This window comes from Mercenaria mercenaria, chromosome 17 (genome assembly GCF_021730395.1).
Source record: "Mercenaria mercenaria strain notata chromosome 17, MADL_Memer_1, whole genome shotgun sequence".
In the NCBI taxonomy this organism is placed as follows: domain Eukaryota; kingdom Metazoa; phylum Mollusca; class Bivalvia; order Venerida; family Veneridae; genus Mercenaria; species Mercenaria mercenaria.
The window spans coordinates 59,319,767-59,333,056 of NC_069377.1; the positions used below are offsets into that span (position 1 = coordinate 59,319,767).

Genomic DNA, 13,290 nt, shown 5'->3' on the forward strand with positions numbered 1-13,290 from the left:
AGCAAGATAGTGGCACAAAAGTGTAATATCTATTTGAGTAGAAAACATGGCAGAACACATGACGGATAGAGAAATAAGGATGAGGAGGAGAGAAATACTACAAGAACAGTTGAGACTAGAGGAGGAGAAAAAATAAGGACTGAGAATATAGAAAGAGAAAGACAAAGGCTACTCATTGATATGAATAGATTGCAAAGTCAAAGGGATTTGTTATTAGTTCAAAGGAGGAATGAGCAAAGAGAGATGGGTGATATACATAGCTATAATGATATAACTAGGAATGAAACACCTCTGTTACAGGATAGACAAATACATACTAACGGCAATGATAATATAACTAGAAGGAGGAATATAAATACTCCAGCTTCTCGTCAATACGCTGCAGGTGAAAACCTACCTACAACAGAACGAGGTATTGATGATTTGTTTGTTTGTTTGTTTGTTTTGGGTTTAACGCCGTTTTTCAACAATAGTTCAGTAATGTAACGGCGGGCAGTTAATCTAACCAGTGTTCCTGGATTCTGTACCAGTACAAACCTGCTCTCCGCAAGTACGAGGTATTGATGAAGGCAGCTAAATGAGCTATGTAAATCCACAGGAAAGGTACCAAAGAGAACCTGAAAGAGATAATTTAAATACAGGAAACAGTACAACAAGCAACAGAGATGCAATAGTAAATAGGACAAATCGAACACATGACAGAGCAAGCTTAGTCTTAAGTTTAGAAACGGAAGTCCTAGAGGAAAGACTCACAGACTTACGAGGAGAGCCAAAGACAAGGCATCATAGCCAAATGCATCGGAGTGATTCAGTGACACATCAAAAATATCATATCATATTAAAAGGAATGAGTACACAGGAATAAATGAAATAGATATTGATACCGGAAGGAGAATAACTGAAAATAGACACAGTTATATGCCATGGTATGAAGCCACAGAAATGCACCATACGTATAAGCTAATGCCTGAAGGCAAACATAAAATAGACACTTATACGTCAGATAAGGAGTCAAAAAGTAAGAGAAATTCGATTGGACAGGGATTAATAACTTCACATAAAAGGCAACAGGACATAGATGATCTTGAATTCTTAGACAGAAAAATGGATGAAATAGCATTACTACCAATTGAAGCAAAGGTTAGAGGAGAACTTGGAAGTAATGTTAAAGATAAAGAGACAACACAAGAAAGATATAAGGAGAATGTGATTACAGAATCAGTGAATAGAGAACTTACAGAGATAGAAAGGCGGAAGGCTGAATTGAGAGATCTTATTGAAATAGAAGATCAAAAGCACAAGCAGATTCTACAAGAAGAGAAGAAACGCATGATTGAATAAGACAGACAAAGAATGATGTTAGATGAATTAGTAAAGAGAGAAAATGTTATGAAGAAAAGAGAAAGGAAGCTTCAAGAAGAGGAGAGAAAAAGTGATATGAGATATGAAAGGTTAAGGAAAGCTGAAGAGCAAAAGAAGATAGAAGATGAAAATAATAAAGAGATAGCTAGAATAGAAAGTGAATTGAGAAAAAGAAATGAGGAATTAACAAAACGAGAGGCACATTTACGAAAGAAAGAGGAATTATGGTTCATATATGAGAAAAACGGTAGTCCTGAAAAGGCAGACAAGTAAGAAGAGGTTATGAAACCATGCGTCGACAAGGAAAACACAGAGAATACACAAGCTAAAACGAAGAAAGAAGACAAAGATGAAAGGGAGATTACAAGAGAAACTATTGTACAGATTAAACCAGAAATCAGTCACTTTTCAGGATACAAACCTAAACCAAAGGACGAAGTTACCTTAGAAGAATGGAAGACATAAATCAAATGTCTCTGTGCAACAAAATTGTATCATGAAAATATCATCGCACAAGCTATAAGACAATCGTTAAAGGGACATGCCAGGAAAATTCTCATTAATATACCTCCAACAGCAACTCCTCACGAAATAATAAGGTGGAAATTATTTTTGGCGATATGTCTAGTAAACAGACAATATTCACCCAGTTTCATACAGCAAAACAACAACCACTTTATTCATTTTATTTATTTAGATTATGATGTTACCCTATGACACTGTCAACTACATCCTATACAAATTTTATTACTGCTGTTACGTTTCATCAAAATCTGTCAAATGGTATTTAGAAGAAAGGAGAGGTACTGTCAAGACTCTGTGACTTCAACACAGACAGACGAGACAAAAATATATAAAAAAATGTTTTAAGGGCACCATAGTCACGCAAAATTACCTTCAATTTCGTCTACAGAAGCTGTTCATGGCTAAATATGGTTCGGTAGTGGTCACACGTAACGGTGAGCTGTTTTAAACGGTGTCTGCACATATTGCCACATACTTTTAGCAGTGAGTAAATCTCATTCAACGACTACGTGTGTGGTCTTCATTTCTGACATTTTTCACAGACGGGTTTTGTTCTTTCTTTAATTTTGACGTTTTCGACGTGTAATTTGTTCCCGAGTTTATATGCAGCTTATGTTTATCTGTCCACGGATATCACACTGCTGAACCCCAAGGGTTTGGCCTCATGATTCAATTCTGATAAACAGTTACGGAATATCTCGGGTGTTTCCGTGGTGGTCTGGAAAAGAAAGAGTAAATGTGTCATAAACATAGCCCTTGCAAGGTAAATGAAATGCTTTCATCCAGCACTGTATATTACTGACATAAACATTCATTGCTAAATACTACTTTTTCCTGGTATGGTAACTTAAGTACCATGCGTCAAAATAAATCGAAAGGTTTTTCAAAAGTACTTTCATGTCAAGTCCAACACGCAAAATTTGGACGATGTCGCACGGCCGGTCAGCCGGGAAGTACATTAATTCAGCTGGTGAACCGGGATGGTGAAATTTTATATTACAGGTTTTTTGGAAAGTTTAGATTCCAATAATTAATCAAGGTATCACTGACCTCTGTTTGCTATAAAAGAACACCCGTCAAGGCTTTGAGTCGTTAGAAATGCATGAAAACTCTTTTTATGCGATATGATATATATGGTGTGATGGATGGGGAAGTGTTTTCATGAAGTGCATTGTGCACGAATGTTCTCTTAAACGGAAATGCAAACGTCAGTGATAAACTAGAGACACATGCGGGTACTTTAGACTATATGTCATTTCCAAATCTATTCGTTACCAATGAAATAATCGCAAGTTTACTCACCGAATCGAGGTGTTTTGACAGAAAAAAACGCATCGAGAAGTGTTGTGCGCATCTGTTGATGACGTACTATACCACCCCTGAAACTGTTTCATTGGGAGATCTAACATCTGATTTAACAGGTAAGTAAATACCTGTCATGCATAATAGTATAAAATGACATCCTAGTTTGTTTTATAATTTAAATCGTGAATAACAAAATTAAACACAAAAAGTGGATGTGGATATAAATGTCAATGATAATTTTCAGATTTCTCATATTGATAGTTTATATTTCAATGAGTTAACTCGAATGACTTCAAAACAGTCACGCTACGATGAAATGGAAGAGCAACAGATTAAAGTGGTATCTTATTTTACTGTCGTTGATAATTTTGGTGATCTATTTAAGCAAAAAATGTAAGTATCACATATTCTAAACATCCATGTATGGGCTTGTGTGACTTTTCTTTCAAACAGTGTTCGGTTTTGCTGAAAATGACTTCAGTGGGCCTGGATATACAAAAGTATGAAATGTATGAACCCAGTATTTTTGTATTTCAACATCTTTCGTGTATAAGATTAATTAATTAATAACATAACTTTTGTGCTTACAGGTTCCAACCCCAAGCTAGCCACATACATTATTGCGCGTTCTGTAGAAATTAATTTTGTTCCATTTACATTTGCGTTTTGTTTTTATAGGGTCACTTGTGTCTACAATTCAACATCCACTCTGAAAAAATATAACTGCATGCTAGTCCTTCCTTACTAGTTTTTCACATTAGTAAGACAAGTTTTAATTCCGAAATACAGCTAATAATACTTTATTCGATAAGAACAAATGTGTTCATCGATATCTTTTTGCATAAATTCAAACAAAATTTTAATTTACTGCATTCTAACACTACAAGTGTATTACATGTGTGTTTTGATACTTTTTATAAATACAACTCAGCTTTGTACTTTCAGACGGAATAACTGAAAAGGCAGAATGTCCAGTCAATGCGTCTATTTCCATTCCACGCGAGGACAATCGCAGAGTTGTAAGCAATTACCCTCTTGGCAACTCGGGGTCATACTTGCCAGCACTGGGTTTAGCGAAGTTTAAAGATGTTTCTGACATACATAAAGAACCTGTCGTAATTACGACTGGTTCTTCATTTTATGTCTCCAGGATACAAGGCTGGTTGAAGCATTTGATAAAAGACATGAAACCTAAACTGAAGATTGTCATCTATGATATTGGATTCACTGCACAACAACGTGAACAGGTAGTATTCCTTTAAATAGTTGTGTGCTACTGCGTAATTGACATGCTATATGTAGTTACTAAGTCCACTTCGTATTATGGCGCACCATTCTTGCATGTCAGCCCAATACCATCAGGTTATAAATATCAAAATGGTTTGTTTTAGTAAAATAAAACTTGTTTTCATTCATAAGGCGAGAAAATGTTTACTTAGTATTACATCTGAAAACATTTATTTGTAGATTTGCCAGCACGGCCAATGCGAGGTCAAAGAGTTCCCTTTTCGCCAGTTTCCTGTCTTTGTTGAAGATTGTATACCATGTACATCATGGAAACCACTTGCGATTCAGGTAACCAAGCTATCTCACTTATTTTCAATGTTTTTTATCCACATTCTGTTGCCTCTATCTTGTGTTAAAGACCTTACACGAATGGTTACAACTTTATTCGGGCATACAACTAAATTTGAAGTATTTTATGATTAAGTTTGAAAGCCGTAACCAGACCAGAAAGACCACCGAGGCAAGTTATCTGGAGGGAGAGGAGGGGTGAGTGCTACGAGGGCTTATAAAAAATCGGCTTTTGAAAAGTGATTGAGCTACTTTTTAAACATACATGTACAATGTATATATATTTTTCTATTTTAAAAGATAATGCTTCCTTAAGGTCGTCTTGGGCAAATGTTTTTGACAAGAAAACCTCTGGCATAATTGAAAATTCATGATCTCCAGGTCTAGGTCTAGAAACATGAAGAATTGGGTTAGAATGGTTCAGGGATCCTCTCTATGCCCTCAACATTGTTGCGTCTTTTCATAGTATTATATAGGTTTTTTTACTATTTTTAATGTGAATTCTGTACAAGGAGTTTACAATACACACAGATTTAAAAAAGGTAAAGACATATCTATTACAAAAGTACAGTAACAGAGAAAATTTAATAATTTACAAATAATTTGTTTTATTTATTAAAGTAGGGTTTGTGGGGTATTTTTACTCCCACTACATGACGCGTACTACAAGGTCCTATGTTGGTCCTTTCCTGTTTTCGAGTAGTTTTTGTAGGTTTAAAGTACGTTACATCAGAGGTAGGACAAGGTATTTTCATGGAAAAAAGGGAAGAAGACATTGTAATAGTATTTGGTTATATTCCCTTGAACAATGGTGATAATACTGGTTCTACTTTGAACACTGTTCGCAGAAATGACACTTGTAAAATGCCAATATTTCATACGAGAGTAGTTTAGGTTGTTTTCAGATTAGAGGAGGTAGCTAAACAGCAACATTGTTAGATTATATTAAGGTTGTATTCCTTCACATTAGGGAGATGACCAAACATCTTGCTCTGATCAGCAGGGATGCACCATTGATTCACTTTCAAACTGGTACTGGTTAGAGTTAGATGTTTCGTCACCTCCCTTGATGTGAAGGGATGCGACCTTAATATATTCTCACATTGCTGCTGATAAGAGTTGATGTTTGGTCATCACCCATAATGTGAAGCGATGCATCCTTGATTCAATATCACATTGCTGCAAACATCTAACTCTAATCAGTAGCAGTGTATGAGTAAATCAAGATTGTATCCCTTTATGACCAAACATCTAACTCTAATCAGTAGCAGTGTATGAGTAAATCAAGGTTGTATCCCTTTATGACCAAACATCTAACTCTAATCAGCAGCAGTGTCACCTCTCTTTATTTAGGAGATGCATCCTTAACTCCCTGAGGCCGATATCGTAACATGCCTGCTGCGGCGGGATAAGAATTACCACCTGACGTCAAAGAACATTATCCAACCTTATCATAATCACACTCGCATACAGTCAATTGAAATCATGCAGGGAAACATTATTAACTTGTGTGTAAATCAAAATATACTTACAAAATATTCGAAGTATGAACAAATACTTTTTATATCCAATTTCGTCCGTAGCTTATATCCAAAAAGAAAAAAAATCACTTCGAAATATTCACAATTTTAACACACCTACTGCGTTTAATAGATATTTGAACATTAAATTCCAATAAATAGAAATGCATCATTAACAATGAATATTTACATCAGCATTTAATAATTTACTCGAAATTTACACCCGTTTTTGTGTGAAAATCAATGGTTTATTTTGATGTATATCTATTTCTAAACATGTACACAAATGTTGTGTGTCACGCGCTGAGACAGTTAAGTTGTAATATTTACATCCATCTTTGAATAATTATTCAATTTACAAACATGCGTTTATTTACATATTTTTTGTTGTTGGTATTTTATGAAACATGCTTTGTTGTGTTATTTTTTATCCATTTGTATCGTATGTGATTAAGTGTAACAATATTTCAACCTTCTAAAACTTAACATTTTCCGACCATTCATTTGTCTGATAATGGAATCGCATCGTCGGAATCATCATCCGACGGAACTAATATTTCAGAATCAGCATGATAATAAATAAATAGTTTCTTCATTTTAAGAAGATCTCTGGCCGACGACATTATTTTACTCTTTTGAAATACAGAATGAACAACTAGTAATTATTACATCAAAGAAATAATAGCCACTACGCAAAGAAATTTTGCTTTTGTCAAGATTATCAAAAATTAACAAGTACTTATCGCTATCATCATGATCTCGGTGCCGCGACTATACTCGTCAATCGCCGTCCTGGGGAGTCCTGATAACGCGCGTATAGTCGCATATCGACGCTACAGAGGTAGAAAATATAACGCCAATAGTCGCATTTCGGCCCCAGGGAGTTAATATACCCTCACAAGGTTGCATCTCTTTACATTAGGGGAGATGACCAAACGTCTAATTCTAATTAGCAGCAGTGTGAGAGTGAATCAAGAATGCATCACTTCACAATAGGGAAGGTTGCACAATATCTTACTAGTACTCTAATCAGCAGCAGTGTTAGAATATATCAGTGTTGCATACCTACAAATTTAGGGAGATGACCAACAAGCTTATTCTAATCAGCAGCAGTGTGAGAGTAAATCAAGGATGCAACCCTTCAAATTAGCGGAGGTGACCGGACACCTAACTTTAATCAGCAGCAGTGTGAGAATATGTTAAGGTTGCAACCCTGCAGACAAGGGGTGGGGGGGGGGGGGGGGGGGTAGCCAAACACCTTACTCTAAGCAGTAGCAGTTTGAGAATATATTAAGATTGCATCCCTTCACATTAGAGAAGGTACCCAAACACCTAAATCTAATCATCAGCAGTGAGAGAGTATTTCGGAGTTGCATCCTTTCTTACTGAGGGAGGAAACCAAATATCGGACGGGTCGGACATAGAGTATGAAGATAACCCTACCTATGCCGGAATACTTGATGGGATCATGGCTATATTTGTTTAATTTTAGCCTTGGTACTACTCTTTAGTAAACTTACCCCCCTTCCCATGTCAATTTTACGAATTTTACAACCTTGATACTAAATATTAATGGATTTAGACCCATGGAAAAAATAAAGGATTTAAAGAACTTTATGAAATAAAATAAAGTATATATAATAATTATGTTTTCAAGAAACCCGTGTTGATAATTCCTTTCTTGCTTAATCTTGTCAAAATACCAGATGTGGAGTTTTAATTACTTTCATTAATTGCGACGTTGAATTTATAGATTCTAATTAAATTATAAGAAGATTATTTTTGTAGGCTTTAAATTTGAAGAACCAAAATCCGTTTGCGCAATGTCAGTCATGCAAACGAATATGATTATTATCCCCATTTAGTAACATCAAATCGTTAATTAATTAATCGCGATTTCAACTTATAGTCAGTATGCCGACCAAAAAACCCAAAATTGGAGTATGCACAAAATATTTTTACATGAAAAGGTTCTACAACATGTACCTTCATAGAAACTGGATGATGCAACTTTGTCATCATTGAGCATTTTGAAATATTCAAGATGGCCGCCAAAAATGCAAAGACGGCATATCTCCTAAATTACAGGAGATTAGGACAGGATTGCAACATATATATTATTTTATCGCTAGAGGTAACATGATAAACATCAAATGTACAATTCAAAGAAGAAATTCATTTAAAAAAATCTAAAATGGCGGTCAAAATGGCCGCCAAACGGGAAAATCCCTAAATATTGCATTAGACACTCTAAATGTGCAGATTTTTTCCACCATATATGGGTACTTCTAATGATTAGAAATGTTTACAACACTTTGAATGTTTCTTCAGTAATTTCATAACAAAGAGGTGGATAAAATGGATATCGTATTCAAAAGCGTAACAATTTGAACATAAAATGTATGTAAGAAGTAGGTATGATTGCGATACATTTGCTGTAATTGCCAGTAATGATATATCAAATGTCATTACAATGTTCCTGTAAAAAATTTACTGATCCTTGTTCTATTTTTGTATTATGCATGTTGCACTGTTATCTATATATGATATATTTTGTTTAACTTTGAGCTATTGAACAATTGGCGTGTATGTATTTGTTAAGTTTTCGTATTCTTCGTCAGAATCACTAGAATCATCATCTATATCACTGAGTATTTCATATACATCCTTCGCCAATCTATTTTGACAGCTACAGTTTTAATGGAAGTTACATAATATTGTGCAGGCGAGGTGAGCCACAGAACGACAGCGGGATGTTGCACATGGTTGTTCTAATCCAGAAAGGATGAACTTTAGGACAAAGCTGGTGCGGGGGGGGGGGGGGGGGGGGGTTGTCTACAAGGATTATCGTCGGTACAAGCGTCTTAAGAGCTGGATCCTTGCTCCATCTAAAACTGATGGCATCAAAATTTCAAGGGTCTGGGTCCAAACCACTCCATCATATGCATGTCTGTATGTGTGCTCTTAAATTCTCATTGAACGATTTCAATGTAGTTGGCAACGATTGTTGTTTGGACATCATTTGAGCAGTTTTGTTTACCATTTTTCATGTCCAAATATAATTTCTGATATCGGACAGCCTTTTAGCCCCTTTCATTTCATAACAGGCAGCAAAAAAAACTGATAATTTCTCCAAAGACCTTGTTCATATCCCATCTACATCTCCAAGTTTGTCTAGACTGCATCCTCGTTTCACCTGTTTGACAGCCGCTGCATTTCCAGTGCCACATAGTTTGGCAACAGTATCGCATCCAGACAGGTTATGAGCTGCAAAGAGTTGGAATGTAATAGCCACCACGCGGGGAAATATGGGCTAGAGAACATGCGCGAGAACATTGACGTCATAATTTGACGTCGTATTATGACGTTATAGTGTCTGAGCGATTATAATTTATGATGTCTTTGAAAAGGTTGCAGTAATATCAACAGTGTGCAAGAAAAATGACCTAACATGGCTGCCTGAGTAAGGCAGGTGATTTCCCAACCCTCGGAACAGCGTGGATAAAATATCTCGCTAGTGCTCGGTTTTCCATTCCACGCTGCCTCTCGGGTTTGGGAAAACTCTGTCTTACACAGGCAGTCATAGTCTTTCATGCTGCTACAATATCCACTATTGTCTGCTGAGCACAGTTTCCTCCATCAGCAGAGAGCATGATATATCCTTGAGTACAGAAAGTGCACCAACAAAACAAAGAAGTGCATCAACAAAATAAATCTGAATGTGTAATCACATGTCACTGTCACAAATTCTGCTCACACACCAATTGCTATGGGGTTATGATATCAGCTTCCTCCATTCTAGTCCTTAATGACAGCTCCCACTTATATCTTTAAGGAGCCTGTGTTTGTCAACTTGTGACTGAAGCTTACAGGTAACCTCTTGGCCTTGTCTTTGTGGTGCTTGCAAATTATGTCTATCAGTTGAACCTTGTTAATAATAAACTGAATACCATGACACAATCACAGGCATAACATATGGTCCTGACAAACACAGGGAACAGAATATGAATATGAATACTGATGGAAGGAACTGGTGCTCAGTGGACGATAGTGGAATCTGCGGCAACATGTAAGGTACAGAAATTTCAGCTATTATTGTGCATCAGAATAACATTGCAACATCCCGGTGGTATTGTTCTGTAGCTCACCTCGTCTGCACAAACTGGCATTTGTGACTATTAGCTTATCTGACACAAATCTGTGTAAAATGAGACGAAATTTAGATGAAGGCCCCACTTGCTAACAAATATCCACCCTAAATAAAAAGTATCATTTAGTAGATCCTTTTCGTGGTTTATTTTCAAAACAAGAATTAATCCCATGCTACAATAACCGTTAAAATTCTTTAATAGGATGTATATATCAAGTTTAACGAAACAATTTATTTTATCATGCAATGTGATATTTGTCATCTTTTCAGACCACATAACAGAAAGATAGCATGGCGGTGAAGGGAGGACACGATGGTGATTGAATGAAGTTATAATGACGAAGACCTGATATTACGTCATGTTTGCTTCATTATGTTTTACCTCCATCACCGTGCTATCATTCAATCTTCGTCGGGCTGTCTTGTCATCATCATCCTGCTATCGTTCTGTCGTATCTACCATCGTGTCATCGTACTGCTGTGGCATATCGTATTTCTCATGTAACAGCACCAAAGCTGTCATATTATCGTTATTCAGTTGCAAGCAAAAACAAATAATGGACAATACCACTATAGTTCAACTATTAGTGGTGATATCATGTTCTGGTGTACACGTGATTTTGTTGTGGGTTTATGCGCAGGAAATACGCAGCGTTGCGGTCATCATAATAAGTACATGCGGTGCAATGACATAAGGGGATGGGAGGATTTTGTAACCATTGTCGTTGTTCTGTCTGCTGGAGGTGCTGACGGGTGATTTCTAAACACATGTAAATTTATATTATCTCCATTATGGTAAACTGGAAGAAGAATACTGTCAAATCAGCCCGCCCGCTTAGCTCAGTAGGTAAGAGCGTTGGTCTACGGATCGCGGGGTCGCGAGTTCGATCCTCGGGCGGGGCGTATGTTCTCCGTGACTATTTGATAAACGACATTGTGTCTGAAATCATTAGTCCTCCACCTCTGATAATTCATGTGGGGAAGTTGGCAGTTACTTGCGGAGAACAGGTTTGTACTGGTACAGAACCCAGGAACACTGGTTAGGTTAACTGCCCGCCGTTACATGACTGAAATACTGTTGAAAAACGGCGTTAAACCCAAAACAAACAAACAAAAAACTGTCAAATCATTAAACTTCGTGGGGGACTTATCTGCGTTGGTTTCGTGGTTGAGTCAATCTACGAAATTTAATCTCAACGAAGCAGTAAAATTCCTTTCCTTTTATGTAAGACGGTCATAACCCACGACTTTATATCCCAAACAAATAGCTGTTTTGACCCAAACCACGAAAAAATTTAAATTTCACAGTGTAGTGGCCGTTATAAGCAGGTTTCGTGGTAATGACCTTTATTCGGAGAGATTTTGACTGTTCATTTGTGTGAAACAGCATATATACTTTACCAGATTTGTTATTTACATATACCAATTTCAGTTATGTTGACATTCCGAATTTCACGTCACTTATGACAGGCAGTATCAAGACATAGGAACGTTTGTATATTTTTTTTATAAAATATGTAATGATATTTCTATATCATATATTGCCAGTTAGCCCTTGAAGAGTTTGGATTTGTGATCTGGATGGATGCTGCAGTGTTTCTGATGGACGGCAATTTGCAAGCTGGTATAGACAGTGCTAAAGAAACAGGTTTTGCCATTGGCCACGAGACATATGGCGTTTCTACTGTAGACATAGCATCTGAAACTGCCCCAGAAACATTTCGCGCACTTGGAGAGGACCCATGCGCATTTAAAAACTGTACAACTATTAGTGCGTCGCTACTGTTCATACAGAAAAGTCGTTACACTTATAAATATATAATGAGACCTTGGGTTTCGTGTGCTCTGACGAAGTCTTGCATTGCTGGTGGACGTGCGCTTCAAAACAAATGTAAATTTTCAAAGAACTATAGACACTGCCATAGGTTTGCACAGTCCGTATTGGGTATAATCTTAAATAGATTGTACTACTCATATCTGGACACGGTTGATTTAGGCAACAATGTAAAGTGGAGAAAGTGCTTTATAGGACAGGACCATATTCTCATAGACGATATTGTATACCTACAACACGAGAAGAAAGATATCATACAATGTCCAGATGGAAAATTGGAACTTTAAAGAAATAGTAAAATAAATCTGTCCTTAGTTATGTTGTCTCCATGACCTTTTTGTACTTGCTTTTGTATTAAATGGAACAACTTTCATAACCATTTTGTTTAGTTCTGGTATTTTCTTAAGACAATATACGTAAGAAAATCACGTGATCATGGCGGCAACTTATAAAAGTTAATATTGTAATGATTTAGTGATGTTTTGGGGGTTGAAAGTTACGCTGGATATTGTGCAAGGACTTGAACTGATGATAAATATGATTTTAAATATAAAAACTTTGTCAACGTAACATTATTTGAAATATCACTTTTCCCACGTAAACTTCATACGCCAGCGATCACTTGCAGTAGTTATGTACAAATCTTAAATTTGTTTCGAAGTAACTTGCATATAAAGTTTTGTGCAAATTAAGAGTCGCACTCGTCAATGCACGAACCCTGAAACAAGTACAAGGAAGAAGCGCATGTCACCACTCTTTGAAAGTGTTGATTTTAAGAAATTTTCTCAATTTCCAATACTGTGCATGATGACCCACGTATCACGGACATGCTTTCACTCATGACGATTTAGAGAAAATATCAAAATTGTTAAAAATCCTGTTTTAAAGATGATATAGCGGAAATGGCAACCCAGTAGGCATTTGACGTCGGTTAGACGTCGTATAGACGTCGGACCCCGACGTCGGATTAACGTTGGATTTTGGTTGGATTTGCAAACCGTTTAGACGTCGGATCCCGA

General features: G+C 36.6%; 1 protein-coding gene across 1 annotated transcript; it reads left to right on the top strand.

The window, feature by feature from the left end:
- Positions 1-3,341: 3,341 nt before the first annotated feature.
- LOC123536928 (uncharacterized) lies at positions 3,342-12,670 on the top strand. The gene is made up of 4 exons (XM_045320435.2): positions 3,342-3,585; positions 4,138-4,439; positions 4,660-4,767; positions 11,986-12,670. The coding sequence occupies exons 1-4, from the start codon at positions 3,504-3,506 to the stop codon at positions 12,556-12,558; spliced, it is 1,065 nt and encodes a 354-aa protein (XP_045176370.1). The 5' UTR covers positions 3,342-3,503; the 3' UTR covers positions 12,559-12,670.
- The last annotated feature ends 620 nt before the right edge of the window (positions 12,671-13,290 follow it).